Source organism: Cryptomeria japonica, chromosome 7, assembly GCF_030272615.1.
Source record: "Cryptomeria japonica chromosome 7, Sugi_1.0, whole genome shotgun sequence".
Classification (NCBI taxonomy): Eukaryota; Viridiplantae; Streptophyta; class Pinopsida; order Cupressales; family Cupressaceae; genus Cryptomeria; species Cryptomeria japonica.
Window position 1 is genome coordinate 774,752,755 of NC_081411.1, and position 25,701 is coordinate 774,778,455.

Genomic DNA, 25,701 nt, shown 5'->3' on the forward strand with positions numbered 1-25,701 from the left:
ACGAGTAATTTAAAAAAAAATATGTACCATGCCTCCAGTCCCAGGTGGTCTCTGGTATGATTGGACTTGATTGAATAAATATAATTATGCTTGAAAGTCGACCATGATGCTCGCAAAGTCACATAAAAGCTCGAAAATCAGAAGGAACTTGAAGAACTCAAATGAATGCAAATAAACAAATGTGAGGGCAAAATCACTATTTATAGCTCAAAATTAGGGATTTTACCACTCCGATGATCGTGGTCCCCCTGAACTTCAACGCACTTGTAGGCAGATCAAACAAAATCAAAATTGCATGAAACTTGAAATGATTGCTCATTAACACTGTATTGGAAAACGGTCTTAATTTAATAATTTTTTGACCACTTTTTGTGAGGGGGAAAGCATCACCGGGGCATACTGTGGTATAAATTTTCCATTTTATTTGAAACAATGTTGTCTTGACATTATGTCAAAGAGGGGCAAATGTAGAAACCTAAAAATGTCTCATTAATCGCACACTAATTATTCGCCTTATTAATTGAGTAATTTTTTAATTATTTAAATAATTTAATCTTAATTCTTCTGAATTGACCTAATCATCATTATTCATTTTTCTTACTAATTATCCAATTTATATCATTTCTTAATCATTTCATCATTTAACCCTTTCTCAAATATTAATTATTTAATTAATTACGATTAATTCCCTTAATTAAATAATCTTTATTATTTACTTAATCCTATTTCTAATAATTAAATAATTTCATTTAAATTATTTAATTAGTTAACTTATTCCTCCTATTCCCCAAATTCGAATTTCAAATAATTCCATCTAATTTCATTTTCTCAAATTCACATTTCACCAAATCTGAATTTCAATAAATTTCAGTTAATCTTGTGTGCATTTCATCATTCAAAAATCCAAATTCAAATCCAGATAACATGAAATTGGATTTCAAATTCAATCTCCTACAACACATGTGGAAAACCTTAATTGGTTCATCAAATTAGTTAACTCAATTCTCTCTCCAATATCCCCTTTTCACTCCAAATCCTGTTTTCTAACTAATCAATCAATTCAGTCTTCTCCTCAATCAATCTAGTCAACTGGCTAATCAATTTAGTCATCTCCCTAATCAATCTAGTCATCTAGTCATTGCCAATCAATTGTGTCAACTATCCAATCAATCTTGTTAACAAATCAATCAAATGAGTTAACAAATCAATCTATCCCGTTAACAAATCAATCAATCCACTTAACTGATCAATCAAAATCAATTATCTATCAATGAACACTTCAGTTTAATTTCTCCCCCCATCTCACCTAAAAATCTATAAAAGCAAGACTTATTTCCCAATTTCAATCTAGAATCACTATCTTCAAAATAATTGTCTATCTTATGCAAGAAATCCTAGTGCAACACCTAAGAGCCACCTACATACACAATTTGGAGAAGATCAATGAAAACTTTGTTGAATCAATTGAGGGAGTTTAATTAGAATTTGTTATTCAATTGATTTAAGCATTATTTCATTGTCATTTAGGAGTATTTCTAATTAGATTAGAGTTGTGATTCAATCTTATAATCTGATTAATTATTATTGAATTTACCCCTGAAAACAACTTATACCACTAGATCATGATTATACTCTATTATTCCTCTCATCTATCCCTTTTCATGCATCCTTCATCCTATGGTCCTTTTATCCATTTCAAGAGCACACCTATAATCTTTAAACTCAAATGTCCTCTTGAAAGGGCATACCACTACCTCGCCATCGATGATTGGGGCATCATGCTATTAATCCTCATCCCTTTCTATCCACTATGTTTTATTTTTATTTGATACAACATCACTTCATGATGCTTTATCCAAGAGGGGAAAAATGTAGACATCTAACTTTTTCCATACCCAATCACACATGATTTTATCCCATTTTAGCCAATTAAAAAAATAGTTTCCATTTATTTAATTTGTCCTCTATCCTTACCCTTTACCTTTAGTTAAGTAGAATTTCATTTATTTTATTAAGTCTAACCTTACTCCTCATATCCTCCAACTAAATCAATTAGTTAATACATAATTAATTGATTTAGGCTAATTAAATTTTATTGCCATTTTACCTAATATTTAGTTTCCTCTTAATCCTAGCCCTCAAATTCATCGACATGGATCAAGATCTAAACTTGCCATCATGGGGCAAGTGTCACTACCCCCTCTTGATCATATATGTGTGAGCATGAAATGTCACATCATAGCCACCCTACCTCTTACACATGTCATGGACATATCTCTTTTACGAGCTTACCCTTACATGCTCATACACGTGTGAGCATGCCTAGCTCTTACAAATCCCCTCCTTCTGACACTTGTCATAAGTCTAAGCCTTCAATCTATGCCCTCACTCTCATTCTATCCTAACTGTCCATTTATCTTTTAATCTTAGCTATTGATTTTCCTCATGGAATCTATAAATTGAGTCCTTTTATTCTCATTTTAATAATCCACTATCATCTTATCACTACGTTGTCTATTTTATCACTCAATCATCTTGATCACAATATCATGCTGTTGGATTTATGAGCTACCACATCTCATCTATCAACATATTGTTAAACACACAATTATACTAAGAGGGTGGGGGAGGGGGAGTCAATTGGTATAATGATAATTTTTTTAATTTAAACTTTATTAATCAATGATAACAACTACTTAAATGCAATGAACATAAGAACACAATATATACATGGAAACCCTAAATAGGGAGAAAACCACAGTAGTAAAATTGCTCTATATAAACAATAGTTTCTTTACAACTCGTAGAGACATGAACCCCTCATTCAATTTGTGAGCACCAACTCACTAGAGGCACCAATCCCTCATTCAAATTACAGTCACAAGAGTTACAACTCCCTTATCAATCTGAAATACTTTTCACACAAATTTGCTATAAGCCTGATCACCAATCTGCTACAATGTCTTCCTCAAAATTGTCACAAAATGAGCACAATAATCTCCTTTAAGATCTACACTAATTCCTTCTTCAATTTTACTGTGAAATGACCATAAATTCTCTACAAGACTCTTCATTATTTGTTGTAATGAAGTTCCTTTTACCACCTTTAAGTATGATATAAATCAAACTAGAAATCTACTTTTGATGTATGCAACGTTTTCTTCTATACTCCCCCAACGCACGTTAACATTCCATTTCTGATTTGCATATATATGTTTAATTTCAAGAGTCTCACCTTACTGAATTGGCATGTCTTTTTGTTATGTATTTGTTTAACCCTAGGACACAATATCTTAACAAGTCATATTAACTTCCTTTTAGAATCGCACCTTTCAAGTGAGTAGTCACTCGTCTTTACATTATAATGATTACAAACTAATCATATTGTAGCCTTTTGAGAATAGTCAACCACAACCAAAAACCTAGTAATTAACTTTACTTACTTGTCACTCTTTGACTTAGTTTGACTTTCTAATTTATATGAGTGCTTTTTATATTTGTCATTACTTCTTCTTTCCAAATGCAATAGGTGCACTTTTTTCTTTTGTCTTTTAGTGATTTGTATAAATACTATGAATCACTAATATTATTTTGTTGGCGCATTAAATATGAGTCTTTGCCTACTTTTTTATATATATATATATATATCACTTCTTCAATATGTTATTGTTGTGCAATAATATCTGTTATTAACTAAATATTATTGCCTTTACTATTTTTTATTGTTTGTAGGCTTTAATCACCATCCTTTTGTAACTGCTCTCTTCATATTTATTTGTTGGTCTTCATAATAGCATATCAACCACTTTGTTGTGTAATGATTGTTTTCTCCATTCAAACTTTCTTAATATGCATATCCATGAGAGTTTAGTGTTGACATCAATGACATTTTCCCAACAATCAACATACATATCATTATGAGGTTTGCATGCATTTGTTTGAATAGACTAGATTTTATGCATATTTCACTTGCTACATTTGCATGCAATAGAAAAACCAAGCCTAAAATATGAGATAGAAATTAAATGTAAAAAAATCTACCAATATGAATTCTCAAATACAAATTTTAAACATGTATCTAAACAATATTTTTAGAAAGATTTATAAGAATTCTTGGTGACTAAATAATTAGAAAAAACTTCTAATTTTAAAAATTTGAATTTTATCACTACATATTATTAAATTATTAATAAATACCTATCATAATTTTAAATTAACTCGGAAATATTTTCCCAATCCTTGCAAATATTTTTTTATGGACGTAATCCTTACACCCCTTCTGCTGCAAGGGCTAGTTATTAATATAGACTGGAAAATCAGACTTTGCAGTCGCACAACCGCAAAAATGGGTTCGGTACATACTTCTGTGACACATCCTCGTTCTTCGAAGTATTTTAGTTTACCCAGAAGGTAAGTTAAAAAAGCAGTCGTATCAAAATATTATCTAGAAGGAAGATACCCTTGCCTTCTCTTTCCACTACATTAGTTTTCAGGGTACTTGGATTCGTGGGTATTCATTTTTACCAACCGGGTGTTCTCCAACTCAGGACAGAATCCAGTTTTCTCTTAGTATACAATCCATTTTTATCCACCGAGTGTGCCCTAAATAAGGATAGAAACCCCTAATTTAGGGCACTGGGATGTATGGGTATCCAGAAGGGCCATGGAATCTGATATGCTAATAGAAAAAAAGAGATTTTTTTACAGGAATGGTGATTTTATGTTCCTGATTTGGATTGTTATATTGGGATCTGGCCAATAATGGCAAGCATGTCCCAGTGGCTATGTGGGCAATCATTGTTGATATCTCCTTCGACTGGTCATGGTGTTTTGCGCACTACAAAACATAGGAATCACAATACCAAATTAATTGGGCGTGTAGTTGTTCCTCCAATCAGAAGACAGCGTACTGTCAGACCCCTTTGCCCTGTTAGCTGGTGGCAGGAAGATGGTTCTGCTACTCCCAATCCTTCAAAACAGGTAAATGCACATACCTTTTTTTTGTTCCATTAATTTTCAGTGAGTTTTAGGGGTAGTTGCAACGAAGCCTGGTTTATTTGATGCTTAGAAACCAATGCGAATTACTTTCGTAATTCATTATGTATGTATGTATGTACGTATGTAGTTGTAAGGAAGCATGGTTTATTTGAAGCTTAGAAACCATGTTGAATTACTTCGTAATTCAGTATGTATGTATGTTATATTAGAAACTTGAACAATTCATCATTTCCCCTTTAAAATTACTTAGGGAGAGGGCCCTAGAGCAGCAAAAGAACGTTAGGAACCGGTTAGCTGCTAGCCAGAAGGCTCAGCAGTACTGCAAATGAAGAAAACATATTATCATGCTAGAAACAGAAGAAAAAGTGGGGGAAGAGAGGTCAATGAGAATTTGAGCCCAAAAAGCTGAAGACCAACAATCAGCAATTTTCCATCACTGGATTCCAACGCAGCAGGGGATAATAAGTCACACCTAGGCCCCAAAAGCTCATGCATTGCAAGAAAAGAAAGCTATTGCATCCATTACTACTAGCTTTCTTAGATTGGTGGGGAAATGACGGGTCCGCCACTGATCAAGGGCTGCTTTAGTAGTGAAGAGAATCACACCTAAGTTTGCAGTCCTGTCCACCACTTGATTCCCTGTCCTTTTAAATTTTTAATATCTAAATAGTTCACCTCATTGATTTTCGAGACCAGCCAATGTGCTTCTTCAATGACCATTGCACGGCTCTAGGATTCAGTTTTGCCATCTTTCAATAGATTGATCAAGATTTAAAAATATTTCTCCACAACCAGTCTCTTCCATCCCCTTGTTACAGTTGTTTCCAAATCTTTAAGCATAGCCAATACTACTGCTTGATTGTTGGTCTCAATCCCCTCATTTGTTGCAAAAAGTAGAATAGGCTGTCAAATTTCATTATGAAAGATACATCTGCCACCTGCTGGAATTAGGTTGCCCTTGGCAGCTCCATAAAAAATTAATTTAACGAACTCCTTACGAGGGGGAGACCAAGTTATTTCACAAGTCCTGGATGAACATATACCACCACTGTTATCAGGGACTAGTAAAACGTTATTTTGAAATGAATCCAAATTATAAATATAATTTTGAGAAAAATTGAAACAACAACCCTTTAGCAAATATTAAACACTAAAGTTGTCCCCACAGAAATTATGAACTATCTTTAAGCCAAAGTTCTCTGTGGGGTATATTAATCAATTTTTATCACGGGCCTTTAGGTTTAAAATAAATTCCATAATCTTCATTTGATGGTCTTCATATGAGATGCCGTTTATCAGTTTACAACTACAAATTTTGGTGTAATTTTTTCAAACATATAGGCAGGTTAAAAGGGGATGTATTTTTGTTTTCTATTTCATTGATATTATTCATTTTATCAAGTCTATGTTCCCAAGGTGGATGTGAGAGGTTCTATCTAATATTTCACTGGGTAATTTGTAGAGTTGGTTCTTTCATTATTTTGTCTGTGAGGCTGATTACCCTGAGTCATCATATTGGGTACTCTAGATTGGGGCTGATGTCATTCTTGTAATAAAAGAGTCTCAAGTTTATTTGAAATTTCAACACATGTTTCTGATGACACAATATTACCACTAACATTTTGGATATGTGTTATGCTCTTGCGTTGCTACCCATACACCACAACCCCTTAAACCATCTATCTCTGGCTTTTAATTGGAAAGTTATTATATTAGCCTGCAGAATCTGGTGCCTTATGAGAACCAGATAGTTTTTCGTGATTTTGTTTGATATAGAGGTGATTTATAATGAGATATAATGGAGGGAGGCTTTAGGAAAATGGCTAAAATTAACCAAGATTAGCATATTGTTATATGTAGTGTGTACAACATGAACAAGACTGGAAAGGAGGAGGTAGAAGATAGTATATAATAGTTTTTGAGAGCGAAGGATGCTTTTTCCTTCGGTCCATCTCTAAATAAGTCAATCGTTACAGTTCTGGCCTCAATTCAACTTTGTAATAGGAATTAACTACAATACCGGCCTCAAGTTGGCCTTAAAATATTTATACTAAACTGCCAAAGGATTATGGACTGCACTATTAGTGTATAAGGTTCAATTTCAAAATTCTTGACAGCGTTTAAAGTGTAACACAGACAGAAAATAAAGATAACCAGTGGAAATATAGCTGAAGTGGTATCACATTTTATGTAAACCTAAAGTGGAGGAAAGGCACTTGCATGCAGTCACTGTGTATTGTTTGCTTACATTCTTTCTGAGGAAGAGGTATTATTTCTATCTGATGCTGTGTTTGTGTTTCTGTTTCAATTCCTCTTGGCTGATTGAGGGTGGCGTTCATAAAAATTATTGATTACATGCCTGGAAATTATCTAGTTTTATGCAATCTGCTCCAAATTATTCTCAGTGAGGGCATATAACTTTGTAGACTAGCTATCTCACAAGGTCATTGAAGTATGCTGTATGATGCAGTCCTGAGATGGGCACCCATAGTGGATAGCCAACTTGGGCAGCCTCTAACACAAATTCATAAAAATTTCAACAGTAGCCAACATAATTGATAACAAACTCTGATGATATTTTAATGAACTGGTAATTGGAAATCAGCTATATGCATGATTAGTACAACTCAGCAACTGATTAATATAACTTGGACAATGCTCATGGATGGCTTTAACCAAATGTCTGAAGACACCAACTACAGGTTTACATGGACATTACACATACAAACTTCTCTGCATATGTAATGTTCCCTACTGGGAGGCTGCCAATTTCCAATGATTAAACATACATCACTACTCATTATTTTTGCTTTTACACTAATTACACAAACTAAGTAACTATGTAGGCTCATAGTACAACTGCTATTGTCCATATTCAAGTTCTAATCTAAATCCCTTCTAATTCTCAACCCTGGATGGGGATTTACTTGTCTAGGGTGCAATGACATCACCTCCATAATGCAGCCCAGATTTCAGGAACATCTGTCCTTTAACCCTTGGGGCTCATAATGCAGCCCAGTTTTCAGGATCATCAGTCCATTCACCCTTGGGGCTCATCTATTTTTGGGATGGATTTACTCTGCCTCTCCCGAACAACACCATGCCTCTCCTTGGGGAAGAATTAGAAATGATTAATTAATTGGGCTATGAGTATACTAACTTCTCATGTATTAAGTATGACTGTCATACATATTGAAGTCTATATTACTATTACTACTAAATTCTTCATAAGAACATTCTCAGGCTTCATATATTAAGCATACAAATTCAGCACATCCCCATGCATACCACCAAGAACAAAGATGTTACTGCCTGTAACTTAATAATAGATCTGATCTGATCGTTGGTGATTCACTGGATGCTTTGATTCCTTTCCTTTGTATCTCTCAATGTGAGGGAGAGGTCACACCTCTTCATCATGTATGCCCTGTGGCAAGAGACACACCCTTTCATCATTAGCACCCTTTGAAAGAGTGGAACTCTTCATTATTTCTACCCTTTGAAAGGGACACAACCTTTCACAATCAGATCTGCACTTCTGATTTTGAAAATCATCCCCCCTCAAATGAAGTTCATTTCTCCCTTTTTATATCTCATGTTTGAGGGACTCACGACTTTTCATTTCATGTCTCTTGACCATTCATTACCTTGTTAAATTTTAATTATATTCTTTTACTTTTTAATTTAATTTTTAATACTTTAATTTTATCCCAGGTTTTTAGTTCTTCAGTTGCTAAGAGGAGCTAGTCTACTTATAGCTTTATCCACTCTCTTAAGAGGAATAGATTTACCTCTAGGAGAGTAGAGAAGCTTGTGGCTATACATAGTGCTTTGCGTCTCATTGACCACAAGACACTTGTGACAGAGAGTCCAACAACAGGATGGGATGTGGAGATAGAGGAGCCATCACAAATTGATGAGGATGCTACAATTATAGAGGCAGGGCTGGTTGGTATTAGTTTGGTGGAGCTCGACCTGTGGAGTCAAATAGTTATAGTGATGAGGAGTTTGGGGATGATTAGAGGCCTCCCTTCACTACATTTTGTTATTTTGATATCATTATAGATTATACTCATTGTAATTATCTTAATTATATCTTGGGTATAATATAATTCTCCAATTTGACATTTTCATTCTCAAATTTTAGTAGTATTCAAATATTTTAGTATTTAGCATTTGCAATTTTGCTATTTTACTAATTTGCCAAAGTTTTATGCATCCTTTTATAACTATTTTTTCAAGTACTATATGTATATCAGTACCGCCCCCCGCTGCCCCCAAACTTAGGCCCTTGGTCCCCTTGTCCCCAAAATCCGTCCATGTCCTCCTGTCCCCTCATCCGGAAACTCTGTGGAACATTGATTAAGGGGCGCCAACCCTAACTGAAAACAAGAGAAACATGCTATATAGAAAGCAAAAAGCCAATATGAACAATCTGATAAGGGTGGAACAGGCGCAAACATAAGCATAGAATCATATCAAGATATAAAACTAGCAAGGAAACTAGACAAGACATATAAAACCAATGTGAACAGGCCTCACAGATGTAGCTGGATCAAAACAGGGCAAAAAACTGAACCACAATCTGCTATAGACACCAAAAAACTGCATAATGTGATTGCCACCAACACATGCATAGGGCACCATCTCACATGTGTTTTCGACCAAATCATGGAGTGTGATTTGAAGTGTTGATTCAAAAGTCTACAGTCTTCTGCTGGAAGCTTTACAATTCCATTTTCATTGACTATGGAAATATCATATCTTTAACAGTAGACTTATTCTTGTTTTAATCCTGGTAATTGAATTCCATTTACACTTTTTCGGTTTTACCACATCCAATGTCATGTGAATGGATTGTTACTATGGTATATTATTGTAGTTTTGTGCTGGCAATCATTTGTGGTGTCAGCAGTGGTACGAGGGGTGATTTTTTCTTAGTGTGCTCTGAGTAATTATTAGTTATTACCTGCACATTACTTTTTTAGGAAATGTTACTGTTACTAAAATAGCATTGGAGTTTTTTTAAATCTACTATGATTTTGATAACAATCTTTTGTTATCTATAATACATCTTGTGATAATTAAATTTACCTTTTTCTTAATATGTTTCCCAATGAGTATGCTTACCTTTTACATGTTTTTTTTATCTCAGTATAAAAAATGTGTTGTTTTAACCATATAAATTAACTGCATGAGATTCATTTGGTAGAAGTGGCAATTTTTCTGGTGTACAAGAGACAAATCAAGTGATCCAACTGCTTCCACCACCAACTCTGAGAATCTTTCACAAGAATCAAGCAAAGATGACACTGCCTCACCTCACTTCATTTTGCAGCAGATTCAAAAGCTACGAAAGGTAAGATTCTAACTCTGATTTTCTGTTAAATCTTCAAATTGTTCTATGAATTAGGGCTCTTTAGACAATACAATGTTGCACCAATTTCTATTAGTAAAATTGTAACACTTAACATTCAATGATTTTTCTTTGGCTCCTTTGCTGTTGAACTAAATTACTGTTGACTTTTCCATCATGTATTTTTATCTCCATATTATTACCTTTAAATTCCTCAACCATGTCATTACAATTACTTTTTAGTTTGCTGTAGTGTTTTTTGTCAGCATTACAAGTTTTTATCATATCTGGGCTGAGATCGCACATCTTTCAAACTTTAGTTCATCTAAGCATTGTTTGGATGGCTGAACTTATCTGGTGTACTAACCTGGTGTACTTCAGGCCCCCACTGCCCCTAGACAAATCTTCACTGTTCGTCTTCCCTTTCTTCTGTTTCATTGCTGCAACCGTCATCATTATATAATGCAGAAATGGTCATTGCACCACTAATCTCACCCTAAATCGTTATCAGGTTAGTTATCAAGTTCAAAATTGTTGTCACGGTAAAGACCAAACAGCATGGATGTTTCTACCTCAGTTGCTGTTCCCCACTGTCACACTTTAGCAGACCAATGGTTGTGCATCAATGCTTTGCCCTATTTTCTTGTTTGAAAGGCTGCAGCGGTGGATGTTGAAGCATATTCAACCTCAATTTCAACTGTAAACCATTTTAAGTTGGGTTTGTTACAAATTCAACACCACCGAATCCACTAGTCGAACTTGAGGTAAGAAAAAGCCACATTTTTTCATTTTCATGACGAGCTCATTTTTTGTGTGAGAATCTCCATTTTTTGTGTGCAACTATTTGTGTAAATTCTTATAGTTTATCTTGAAGACAAATGCACTGAGATTTTTAAGGTTTGTGGTTTGCATTCTACAGAAATCCAAAGCATTTAAGCCAAAAGCCAAATGTTTTTGTACTTAAGTGTAAAATTCTTTTCTAAATAAAAAATACACAGTCAATATATCTAGAAGACTAATGCAATAAGATTTTTAAAGTTTGTTGACTGCATCGTATGGAAATCCAAGACATTTAAGCTAGAAACGCCTCTTTGTGCATATATCTAAATAAAAAACACACTGAATATATCTGGAAGACAAATGCACTGATATTTTTAAATCTCATTTCTTTGTGCATACCTACTTTTATAAACTCTTCTGGTAAATAAAGCTTAACAATTACCTATTTGCATTTCTCTTGAGTGTTTCTTGTAGAACTCTGGTAAATTAGGCCAACTGCAGCAAGATGTTGAAAACAGACCATGCATGATAATTTCCACAGGGAAAAAAGAGTTTGAGAAAACTACATTACATCTGATATGCCAAATATATTGAAGAATGATTTGTCTAAATGATTCAAAGATGATATTAGAGAAATTTGAATCCCAAGTAGAGTAGTAATCTATGTAATGACTCTGTTGGAAATAACAGGAGTGGATACATCACAACTTGCCATATTTGTTGAGAACATTTACAAACTCAAAAGGCATGTTTAATTATTTCTTTTCTGCAACAGGAGGGACGCTTGACCATTTGAGATTGGTGTAGGCATTCACCAACAAGAAATTGCTAATACAATGTCTTCTAGGCTAGAAATTCTGCTCGAGAGTTAAATTTGGAGTTCTACAGGTAGAGACTCAATTTGTATACCATCCAAAAGCTTACTGCTGCACTTCCACTAAATGTTGAGACTAGTGTCAAGTTGGATTTTTGGAAGTAGCCTGTTATTGAGTATTTACCCTAGGGATATGGTCCCTTAAATATTTTGACCTGTCCCCTATGGTGGGCATTTTAGGGACACAGTTATGGGCTGGACATGACTGCACCCCATCCCCAATTTTGGAAATAAATCAGAAGCGTTTCTGAAATGACAAATTTCAAGTAGGAAATGGTAGGGGATGCCTCTTGACCATCCTGAAGATGGTTAGCTCTCCCCTATCCAACCAACATAAAAAATATTTTTAAAGAGAAACACAAAATTGAAAAAAAGGGATGGGGGTAATCACAAGGATCCCCACACCCCTTTGTGCCAACCGTAACTAAAAATAATTGTTAATGTTTTAGCAACACAGAAATCTGAAACAAAATACACAGAATTTATCCTGGGAAAACCCTCCACTCGAGGGTGAAAAACCCAGCCCACTCAAAAATGAACTTTATTATATCTCTGGAAAATGAATACAACTGTTGATAGTTTCAGATTACTATCAATCTCAATAAGATAAGTTTGATTCTCCACAAATCAATCTTGACAATGAAGTCAAATGATACATCTCTTATACATTCTATAAAAGCTTCATAAGTCTGAAAATTCAGAACACAGAAAACATATAATATATCTGATCTGACAGACTACATACACAATATTCTCAACTTGCTACAGACAAACGAGAGAAGCCAGCAATATATATCTATACATCTGCCGAAGAAGAAGAGCAATGAATATAAAGAATCGGAATTGCAAGTGAAGAGACACCACGAAGGAAGAAGAAAAGACACCACATCTTCACCGACAACCATATGGACATGAAGAGTCACTGACAGCCATATGGACATGAAGAGTCACTGACAGCCACAACTACACCGTCAGCCACATAGACATGAAGAGTCACCGGCAGAGAAGTGAAGAGACTCCATAGTGGAGAGGAAGAGTCACTGACAGGAAAGTGAAGAGACTCCACGGTGGAGAGGAGGAGTTGGATATTATCTTAGATCTCTATCGCAGCTATAAATCTTCAACACTCCCTCTTAGCAATAGAGAGATCTTCAAAATGTCATCACATGACAAGTACACATAGCTGCAACCAAAAGAATGTCAACAAAAAAAATCTCATCACAGATTTTCTCAAATAAAAAATGTTAACTCAGCATAACAATATTCACCATAGCTACTCCTAGAGGGTGAATAAGAAAAACAGAAAATAAAGTCATGAAGTCACACACATGACTTCCACCATGGCTACTCCCAGAGGGTGGATCCACCATAGCTACTCCCAGAGGGTGGAACAAGGGATTTCACCTCAAACTTCTCTCTCAGAGAAGAACTCGTTAACCAAGGGATTTCACCTTGAACTTCTCTCGCAGAGAAGAACTCATTAACAAGGGATTTCACCTCGAACTTCTCTCGCAGAGAAGAATTCATTAACAAGGGATTTCACCTCAAACTTCCTTCGCAGAGAAGAACTCATTAACAAGGGATTTCACTGTGAACTTCTCCCTCACAGAGAAGAACTCATTAGCAAGGGCTTTCACCTCAAATTTCTCCATCACAGAGAAAAATGCATTAACCAAATTTTCATGATGATGTGGCTCCCTTTGAAGCTGAAATGTCAGGCTCTTTCTGAAACTGAAATGACAAGCTCCCTTTAAAGCTGAAATGCCAAGCTCCCTCTGAAGCTGAAATGTAAGGCTTCCACAAGCTCCCTCTGAAGCTGAAATAAATCTTCTGACCTCTTTTTAAGGTTACTTTTGACGATATGTCAGACTCCCTCTGAAGCACAAGATCTACCTCAAGCGGTTAGGCTCTATAGAAGGAACCTTGCTCTGATACCATGTTAATGTTTTAGCAACACAGAAATCTGAAACAAAATACACATAATTTATTCTGGGAAAACCCTCCACTTGAGGGTGAAAAACCCAGCCCACTCAAAAATGAACTTTATTTTATTTCTGAAAATGAATACAACTTTTGATAGTTTCAGATTACTATCAATCTCAATAAGATAAGTTTGATTCTCCACAAATCAATCTTGACAATGAAGTCAAATGATACATCTCTTATACATTCTATAAACCTTCATAAGATTGAAAATTCAAAACACAGAAAACATATAATATATCTGATCTGACAGGACTACATACACAATATTCTCAACTTGCTACAGACAAACGAGAGAAGCCATCAATATATATCTATACATCTACCGAAGAAGAAGAACAATGAATATAAAGGATTGGAATTGCAAGTGAAGACACACCATGAAGGAAGAAGAAAAGACACCAACGGTTACATCTTCACCGACAACCATATGGACATGAAGAGTCACCGACAACCACAACTACACCATCAGCCACATAGACATGAAGAGTCATCAACAGAGAAGTGAAGAGACTCCATGGTGGAGAGGAAGAGTCACCGACAGGAAAGTGAAGAGACTCCACAGTGGAGAGGAGGAGTTAGATATTATCTTAGATCTCTATCACAGCTATAAATCTTCAACAATAATCATGCTACAAACTAAAAATAAATTAAAAAAAGCAATTTTATTTTGCCATTTTCCAAATTGTGAACAAGAGGACAATGATAGAGAATAAGTGTGAGAAGAGAAGAGAACAACGAGAAGAAAACAAGCTTCAAATCTCTGTAACTGAGATAAGTTTATTATCAATTGTTTATTTGCACAATTTTTTTTTGAAGTTTCAAACACCTAGAGAGGATTTTTTGATTGTTTTATGTTTGCACTTGTAGTTGTGTTTTGAATTGTCAACTGAAAACAACAAGGAGTGGTAAAGATAGTGAGAGTCAAAAGTTTCAAATTCAACAAGGAGGCCATAAAAGTACTATTGGGGGTTATGTTGGGAGTAGGAGTATTGCAGGGACTATGAATTCAAATAATCTATTTTAATGCCCTTCACTCCTCAAAAATCTTGTTCAAATGGTCTATTAATTGTAAAAAACTCTTACAATTTGCAACAAGCATAGACGATCATAAAAAAATTAAAATTGGGTGGGAGTGAAGTATGGCTATGACATTTGTGCAAGAAAGAATATGGGGGTAGCTACACGAGTTTACTCTCATCTTTTGTGCATAACTAGACAAGGGGTAAAATGTTGTGTAAAAATAACCCAATCTAAGAAGGTTGAGGTAACTAGGGTGTACATGGAGGGTGAGGCAAGAAACAAGGGAATGGCAACAAAGAGTACACAGCTTAGTATGTCATTTTCTATCCAAATCATTAATGTTGAGAGTCAAAGGGGAAAGCATTGTACCAAAGGAAACAAAAGGGGTGCTAGTTTTGTTGGGAGGTTTAATATGCAATCATGAGAATTGGCTAAGTTTCTATTGCCAAGTTTTTCTTTGCTCACACCATGCCATTTTATGGTACACGTTCCTTCTATTTAAAAGAAGTATTCAAAGATGCAATTTTTGGCTGTCATTTGCATCATTTGGAGAATATGAGCTGCGCACCACCTTCCTTGATGGAGAGCATTCCAAATGGAGTGAAGTGATGAAGGAAATGAGGCAAACATGCATTAGGGTTGGTTGTTTTATCATCTTGAATTGGTAGATCAACCACTTATCGATATTATTGTCACATGTTTAGTCAGTTTTTATTTTTATAGAGCTATTGATTGTTTAGGGAAGAGAAAGGATGCAAACTTCCAATTTTAGATTTTTGAAGGAACCATAGAAGAGGTTCGCCCTTTAATGTTTTACAAGTGGTGATTGATTCAGCATGTGTAAGTTAGCTGATTTCATGGTGAAGGCTGCTTACAAGTTTATTTGTTGGAACCAATGTTGTGTTCGTTCATTAAACAATGTATTGAAAGGCATTGGGAAGATAGATTGATGAAGGCAATGGTGGCAAAAGCTAGAGACATATGAATGTTGTTTTCCCACCATCACACCTCTCTTGCTTTGTTTAGGACTTTATTGAGGAAGGAATTCCTCAAGCTTGTGGATACTATATATGCTAGCTACTTTATTATGAGATGATGTTTAAGGTATAGGAGCTTCTACAGTTAATGATGGTTAATCTAAAATGGGGTAGATGGCTAAAAGAAAGCGTAGTTTTTAAATTTATGTTACCAGCTCTTCCTTGCAAACCTCCAAATTCATGTATGATTCTCTTTGGGTTGGATACTAGTTAGGTGCAAGTTGGGAGATGTTCAATGGTCAATTTGCAGCTTGGATGAACCTACGTTTAGTCTGAAAAATTCCACAGTGAACTCACATCAATTTGGCCATTGTAATGTTTTTTAGCTCTTCTTAATTGTTAGAGAAAATCCTTACTTGACTAGATTCAGATGAGGTGGTTTTCCTCTCCTACATTTATCTTTATGAAGCCTATTAAGCATTTTGGATTGGGGCCTTTGTATCCTTTACCTTGGGAGTTGATAGTTTCAACTTTCACCCATACTCAACCTTATCTCTTTTCAACATGGTGCTTGTGTCCTAGTTTTTAGGTATCATAGTAATTCTAATGTGCACAGTTGTGAGTAGAGCCTCTAGAAATATATGAAGTTGTGCTTGCCTCATCACTACTCTGCCCTTCTTGTTGGCACAAGGAGCTCTCAATCTTTTTGCTGCTTTCTTGGCCTTGTCTGGAGGGTTCCATGATGGGATTGAAGTGATGCCAAGCAAGTTTGTTTAAAATTTATAACATAATTAGATGAAAAATTTAGAGTAAGCTATTTAGTTATTATATATATATTTTTATAATTTAATAATATTGTATAAAGTTCATAAATATTTCTATTGTTAAAAAAATTAGGAAATATGCACATTTTCTTATTAGGCTGCAAACATGTATATACTTATGATTTTTATATGTTATTTGTATGGATGAAACCAAAAGAAACCCAACACCAATTTTTTTAAAATTGAATTTGCGACCCTGAACCAGGATCCAAATTAGGATTGGTAACTTAGATTAAATTTTTTAATTGTAAATTTATCAGTGTTTCTAACTAGTAAATTATTTTCTTTCTTTCAAATAGTATTTACTTTTTGTCATTTGAGTCTTATTTTTTTTTGAAATTTTAATTTTCATAACTTGTTTGCAAATATGTTTGCTCTTTCATCTCACTCATTGTACATGCCAAGGTATGCTGATATAGATTCTACTTGCCTTGGAAAAATTTATGAGACATTTGATAGCGTGCTTGAGCAAATGAAGCAAGCCATTCATAGTAGGATTTTAATTTAGGATTTTATGAGGAGCATATTAGGCCCATTGTGACACGACAACAAAACACTTTGATCACCTTGCTTTATATGGAAGTCTATGCTCTAATTCTAATTGGTATGTAGCAAGGCTTGGTAAAGTTCCTCTATCTCATGATAAGAGGTGAAAAAAGGGCTCATGTAGGCCCTTCAAAGATTTATATTAATGAGGAGTCTACTTCACTTCAAACATAGTGGCTAGCTTTTCTTAATCTCAATGGTCCAACATTCAATTAGTTAGAGGAGAGGACGAATAGAGGTACATTGGATGGTGACTATGGCATGGCAAGGATGCACTAGAGTTGAGAATACATGCCATCTGCCTCCTTTCATGGGTTGCTAGTTTTGCTATTGCAGATAGGAATTGATTCGCATATAGTTTCATCTAGTCAGTTGAGATGTACATTCTTACCTCGTTGAGTGGAGGTGTTGGCTGTGCATAATGCTCTATAGCTTTTGGATCAATAGACTCTAGCTATATGTTGGGGTGTTAATCCTAAAGATACCACACAAGTTGATGAGGAGACATAGGAGGGATTGGTTTGGGTTCCATTAGACAAGGCAACCCCTCCTAATGGTAGTGACTTAGATTTTCATGTGGTGTTAGCAGGTGCTGATTACTGGCAATGGTAGTTTTTCTATGATTTTGTTGTTTTGTAGTTGAAACTTGCAACCTTTGGTCATTTTGTTTCAATCTTTATATAATATATAGCACATTAACAATTAAAGCAATTAAATTTTGTTAATTTGTTTATTAACTCTCATATGAAATCTTAATTCACCTTTAATATTATATCAATATGTTAAGATTCGATCATGTATATGACAAATGCCTTATCAATGTAATTATATGAATATTTGAAATTTGCCATATATTTAATTTTTTCTATTTTTTTAATAGTGTTACCTTGCCATCCCGAAAAAATGGCCACCCAAAAATCCGTCCTAGAAATGCATTCCCCACATTCCTTCTTGTTCTTGTACCCAAAACTTGGTGTAACATAGGAGGGGCAAGAAGCTTGCCTTGAACTAATGATCTAGTGCTAGTCCTTGACAAAGTTGCATTGCCATGGGGATTACGAGTTTGATTTGCAATTTGAGGGTAACGAGGCATTAAACAAGATGCACACCTAGGAATTTAGGATCAGTTAGGTAAAACTCTTGTTTTTACTAGATGCCACTTTTCTAATTCATTTAAGGGACATCCCTTGTGTCTTAATGTCATGACCCCACACTAACACACTCTTGGAAAATCGTTTTAGAATAAGACTTCACTATTTTCCCATTACCTCCAAATGTGAGGCCATCGTGCATAATCTTCAAATGTGAGGCCATCGTGCATAATCTTCAAATGTGAGGCCATCGTGCAGACATTTTACTACCAATGCATAATCTCCAAATGTGAGACCATCATGCAGACATTTTACCACCAACACATAGCCTAGGAAACCCCTTGCAGATCATCCATGCTTGTATCCTCCATGGTTAGTATCCCATAGATAAGAGATAGGAATGAGATCACATATTATGAATACCCACGATAGAACTATGAGACATTGAAGTCAGGTAATCATAGTGACTTGGAGATGCCTTGGTCAAGGTCTTAGAGCATCATTGTGATATAGTTGCAGCATGATTATAATTAGTAATAGAGCACCTTTACCACATCACATGGGTATATTGGTGAAATACAATTGCAACTTAATAGTAGGCTTGACGTCACAACTCATCACGTACTTGAGGACAAGCAATCTTGGGAAGGGCAGATTGTCACGACCCCAGACTAACACACTCCTGGAAAATCATCTTAGAATAAGACCTCACAATTTACCATTACTTGGGCACAAACTTACGATTCTACACCAGCAAACAAATCCGCCAATGATCAAATGAGAGCAGCAAGCGTTGGGCAGATTAATTGTTTGTTGGCATTGGGTAGTTATAAGTGTTGGTTGGTTGATGCTGTGTCCGTCTTGACAATTGTTGGATCCTTTAAATATATTGTGTTGTGTATTGTCTAGGTATTATGATCTAGTTGGATCAACTCCCATGCTTGGCCGACCATCTCCAGTCTTTTTTTGTAATAATATCATGTGCGAATAAAGATATATTTTACTCTTATATTTGGTATGCATTGTCATCTCTTTTTTTAATTCATGTATTTAATTTATCAGATATAGTAGTAAACATTTGATGCTGTTGCCTTAAAAGAGATTGGGTCAGATTTTAGCGATTCATGCCCTCAGATTCCAATAAAGGCGAGAAGAGGCCACAAGGTGGTCATGACCATGAGAATTTTAAGTATCATTAAGCAAATGAAATAGGAAGGAGAAGGTTAGGAGAAACGCTCAAGGGGAATACAATTGAATGATTGCAAAGTCAGAGCCCTTCTCGAGAACATACTCAAGTTGAAAAGTCAAAACAATCTTCTCTAAACAAATGAAGTTGGTCATGTTACTTCATAGAATTGTATGATAGTAGCCTTTGGGGCATTGAAATAAAAGAAAATTTGAAGGCGAGATTCCAAGCGCTAGGTTTTCATCAAAATAAAACCATGGCAAACCCAAGTTGCCCAAGTTTAGTGGTAATGGATCAAAGGATCCTATTAGGTACTGTAAAACATGTGAAACAATTTGGATAACAAATGGGCAAGATGACAAAGCAATTTGGCTACGATTTTTTCCAGCCATCTTGCAAGGTTTAGTGATTTATTGGTATACAAAAATTGACCAAGCCTCAACAAATACATAGTGTTGAAATAGTAGCTAGCTCGGATTTAATGTTGTCAATGACAAATTAAAATACACATGTATTATCTATTATGTAAATCAAAATTAGGGTTGGGCCCAAATACATGTAACTTGTAATTATGTCTTGCTTGGGCAAGACCTATATATAATGTAACTTGTGGATAGGACAGGCCCTATAAATGTAACTTGTAATTTGGTCTGACCCTAATTGGGTGATGTAACTTGTGGTCCTATATTGAATGTAACTTGTAGATAGGGTAGGCCCATTATGTATTTTGAGCGATTATGTAATTGGGCTGGGCCCAAACTCATGTAGCGTGTGGTAAAAGCAATCAAGCAATAATGTATTAATAGGTCAAGACCTATTTGGACGATCTACATAATATTATTATTAAATTAACAAGGCAGGCTGACTTGAGACTTGACACCAGAAGTCAAGTATATAAGCAAGTCATTTGCACAACATAATGAATCAATTCATATATAAGGCGAATCATTCTTAAGGCTATCAACACATGTAATCTGCTCTCCAACATTTGACGATCTCTCTCTCTCTCTCTCTTGTGCAAACATGCTCCTCATCCATTGTGTGAAGGCTAGCTGTTAGGTGATGCTATCAAGATCTTGCAAAGCTAATGAGGACTTGCATTGAGCGAATTTGATGCCGATGATAAGGGCTGCAATCTCCATTATCATATAAAGAGGAATTCAGATCTGCTATCTTGCTGGTTGAACATCAATTTGAGATATGCACACTTGCCTTGTAATTGCCTACATTTGAGATAATACACATTGTACTTTGTGGCTGGGTTTTTCACCTCCAAGAGGGAGGTTTTCCCAGGGTATTGGTGTGTCTTGTTTTGTGTTTTTATTGCTGTTATTGTTTTGTTATAACCTGATTATTTAAGATTAACATCTGATTGCTTAAAATTAACATGGTATCAGAGCTTTAGGTTCATTCTAAATAATCAGATTATTAGTTGTCCTTCACTTTCAGTTTGTTGTTAGTTTTGCAAGATGGTTACAGGTCTGAAAGTCGAGGACAGACTTGAAGGTGCCCTAAATTTTACACCATGGAAGGTCCGTTACAGTTTGTGAAAGATAAGGATCTGATTGAGCCTTCGGATCTGGATGAGCTAAATCAATTCAAGAAGTCTACCGTGAATCAGAAAGTTCAACAGCAATGTCTGCTTGACAAATTAAAGGCATCGATGGGACGATAGCAAGAATAAGATTTCAGGTGCTCTCATTCCTCTATTCTCAATTATAGGGTCCACCTGGTTGGAGATTTGCATCTGATTACCTTATTGTTATTAGTGTCCTATCTAGTGCACAAGGTTTTCTTGCTTGTTAACTACTTCATTTGAGGGTTCATCTGAGGGTGCTTTCATATGTCGGTTTGTGCACTTGTTTTCAGATCTTAGTATTGTTTAACTTTCTTCCTAAGGTTTGGAACAATCACCCTAGTTTGAGCCTTGTTCTTGTGTTAAGAAGTTGTTCTAATCCAGTTTGAACTAATGAAGATAGTTATGCCCTACTCTCTATTTTAAGTATGTTTAGCTCTCAACCTATTTGATGTGGTGATCTGAATTGATGCATTGATCTAAATACATCCTTGGCACTTAAGACATCAGCATGTGTATTTAGATATAAATCTAGGAGTATTATGATGGATATAACAAGAAGCACAAATAGGAAGATGAATAAATTTATAGGAGATTCAAAAACATGGAACCTCAGTCATTGGTGTGATAGACATCCTACTTAGTATCTATGCCCAATGTTGACCTTACTATCTTCATATTATGATCTGACCCCTTATGATACTTGTTGCATAGTTCTGATGCACTGTATTCTATCTAAGTCTTGAAATGCTCAATAGTCTTGCTACTCTGGAATTATATACTCTTATGGTGTGTTTCTCGATTTGCATCAAATCTCTTAACATCGTATGGACTTCATTTTCTGTTTTGTTTTATGTTTGGATAAGGTTGTCATGTAGGGCTGTGACTGTGCAACACTTGGTTCTCTTCAACTCTTCATAATAGGCTCTCATGTTCTTTGTTATGCTGTTATTATAATCTTGCTTTGCTCCTCTTGTGTAAAGGATTGCCTTTAGCTCTAATGCATTTTCTGTGATGGTTTTCATCATCCTTACATAATATTCATTGCGACACTATCTCTTCAATTTAAGCATATTGCCTATTACATTCTTTGAAGTAAGTATTCTCTTGATGATGAAACCTAAGATGAATGAGGTATCTAACTTATTGAAGCTGGCTTTCGATCATACGCTTGTGCTCATCTACAATGCGTATCCTTTTGAGTGGTCAATACTCATATCTGATTTTACACATTGGCTGGAAAGACAATTAGGCTTATATACCTTACTTATGGATTTTGTAAATTTTTTTCTGAAGTCATACACTTGCCTTAGTTTTCTAATATAAGCTAACTCTCTGTTATTCAACTATGGAAAACAATTTTAGAATGTTGTGTAGCTTTACACTATGGTTGAAGTTGTTCATAGACTGGCAATATCCTTTTGAGCAATCTTGGCATATGTTGTCAATGGTGGAAGTCTAGATAAGTTACTTTACATGTTAATTCATTCTATTGGGATATTTTCTCTTCAAGAGTTTTTTGAATTATGCCTTCAAGCTTAAGAGGGAGCTTGGTTTCTTCACTTGAAGGTATGCCTTGATCATAATGATTGTACTATAGGTTCTTTTCTTAAAAGTGAAGTAGGGAAAAGATTGACATTTCTCATCTTTGATTTATGGTTGCCTTCCTTGATTGATTCTTAGTTTATGCAATCTTCATGAGACTTGATTACCACAATTTAATATTAAGAATCGAAAGAGAGTTCCATATGGAAGTTTTTGAAAATATGAAGCTAGATGTAGTTAGAAGGAAACATTTTCTGTTGCTGCTAGATATACTAATATTAGAACCATTATAGCTAATGCTGCAGGCTGGAAGTTAGATATAAAGACTATTTTCTTAATGTTGTCTAGATTGAACAACCTGAAGGTTATGAGATTCATAATAGAGAAACTCATGTGTGCAGATTGAAGAAAGCTCTTTACGGTCTCAAACAAGCTCCTAGGGCTTGGTATGATAGAATTGATAAGTACTTAGTTAGTTTAGGGTTTTATAAGAATGATGTTGATCCTAACATTTACTTTAAAGTATTTAATGGTGAAATGTTAATTTTGGTTTTATATGTGGATGATTTATTTCTAACTGGTGAAGATAGTTTCATCATTAGGTGTAAGAAAGAATTAGCTACTGAATTTGAAATGAAGAATCTAGGCCTAATGCATTACTTTCTAGGGTTAGAAGTGTGGCAAAGACCTAATGAAATTATTCTAAGTTAAGGAAAATATACTATTGATATATTGAAAAGATTTGGTATGATGGATTGTAAACCTATGTCTACTCCTATGGAAACTAACTTGAAGAAGTTGAGTATTTCTGTAGCTAACTCTGATTTTGTAGATCCTTCAGAGTACAGGTAGTTGATTGGATCCTGGATGTATCTAGTCAACACTAATTTGCTATGAAGTGAGTGCACTTAGCCAATTCATGAACCATCCAAAGCATGTTCACCTGGTGGCAGCCAAGCACATCTTGAGATACTTGCATGGAACAGTTGGCTATGGACTGAAGTATCCAATTAACTCAGTAATCAATTTGGAGGCTACTCTGATTTTGATTGAGCCGAAAGTGTTACTAACAGGAAAAGCACTTCAAGAATCTGTTTCAGCTTGGGTTCCGCTATTATCTCTCGGGCCAATAGGAAACAATCCTCAGTTGCATTGAGTACTGCAAAAGCTCAATACATTTCTTCAAGTGTGGCAACTAGAGAAGCAGTTTGGCTTCGCAAGCTTCTTGTTGGGTTGTTTCGACAACCTTGGGAATCCATTGTTATTTATTATGATAATCAGAGTTGTATTAAATGTCTAATAATCCCATGTTTCATGGCAGGTCAAAACACGTGGAAACTCATTATCACTATGTTTGTGATATGGCACAAAAAGGTGCCATCCAGCTGAAATATATCAGCACTGTTGAACAGGTTTCAGATGTTCTCACTAAGCCTCTAGCTCGAGTGAAGTTTGAGTACTTCAGAGAAAAGCTTGGAATTGTGGAGAACACAGTATTGATTGAGAGGGAGTCTCAATCCTAGTGATGCAATTTAGTTTGCATCTCCCACTCTCTACGGGCAATGCAAGGTGGGGTCACCTTCTGCGGGCAATGCAAGGTGACATTGTATTCTTCTTTGGGAGAAGGCTGAGCAGTAAAACCTCTTCCACCCTCTGCGGGCAATGCAAGGTGACATTGTATTTTTCTCTGGGAGAAGGCTGAGGTGTAAGACCTCTTCTACCCTCTGCGGGCAATGCAAGGTGGATCCATCCTCTGCGGGCAATGCAATATGGACATCATGAAATGAGTTCATGATATTTATGTGTTTTATTGCAGATATATTCTATGAAGCTTATACATTCATTCTTGTGGGCAATGCAAGATGAAAGTCATGAATGGATCATGACAAGTGGCAGATATCCTCCCTAGCTAAGAGGGAGTGTTGAAATAGTAGCTAGCTCAGATACCTATCTATTGTATTTTAATGTTGTCAATGACAAATTAAAATACACATGTATTATCTATTATGTAAATCGAACTTAGGGTTGGGCCCAAATACATGTAACTTGTAATTATGTCTTGCTTGGGTAAGACCTATATATAATGTAACTTGTGGATAGGATAGGCCCTATAAATGTAACTTGTAATTTGGTCTGACCCTAATTGGGCGATGTAACTTGTGGTCCTATATTGAATGTAACTTGTAGATAGGGTAGGCCCAATATGTATTTTGAGCGATTATGTAATTGGGCTGGGCCCAAACTCATGTAGCGTGTGGTAAAGGCAATCAAGCAATAACGTCTTAATAGGTCAAGACCTATTTGGACTATCTACATAATATTATTTTTTAAAATTAACAAGGCAGGCCGACTGGAGACTTGACACCACAAGTCAAGTATATAAGCAAGTCATTTGCACAACATAATGAATCAATTCACATACAAGGCGAATCATTCTTAACGCTGTCAACACATGTAATCTGCTCTCCAACACTTGGCGATCTCTCTCTCTCTCTCTCTCTCTCTCTTGTGCGAACATGCTCCTCATCCATTCTATGAAGGCTAGATGTTAGGTGATGCTATCAAGATCTTGCGAAGCTAATGAAGACTTGCATTGAGCGAATTTGATGCTGATTATAAGGGTTGCGATCTCCATTATCATATAAAGAGGAATTCAGATCTACTATCTTGCTGGTTGAACATCAATCTGAGATAAGCACACTTGCCTTGTAATTGCCTACATTTGAGATAATACACATTGTACTTTGTGGCTGGGTTTTTCACCTCCAAGAGGGAGGTTTTCCCAGGGTATTGGTGTGTCTTGTTTTGTGTTTTTATTGCTGTTACTGTTCTGTTATAACCTGATTATTTAAGATTAACATCTGATTGCTTAAAATTAACGCATAGGAGAGATTAAAGAAGGCCTTCAAAGAAAATTTTAAATTGCTTCATGGTGATAATGA

The 25,701-nt window shown here is 35.4% G+C and overlaps 1 protein-coding gene across 2 annotated transcripts in view; it reads left to right on the plus strand.

Moving 5' to 3' along the window:
- The first annotated feature begins 4,226 nt into the window (after nucleotides 1-4,226).
- Nucleotides 4,227-25,701, plus strand: part of LOC131050052 (uncharacterized) — a 48,900-nt gene continuing 27,425 nt past the window's right edge. Inside the window, exons 1-2 of one of the 2 annotated variants that reach the window (XM_057984191.2) lie at nucleotides 4,227-4,980; nucleotides 10,211-10,357. In XM_057984191.2, the coding sequence (XP_057840174.1) occupies nucleotides 4,762-4,980; nucleotides 10,211-10,357 (366 nt within the window). In that variant the 5' untranslated portion in view covers nucleotides 4,227-4,761. The remainder of the gene's footprint in view (nucleotides 4,981-10,210; nucleotides 10,358-25,701) is intronic. The other variant, XM_057984192.2, reaches the window with a different exon arrangement.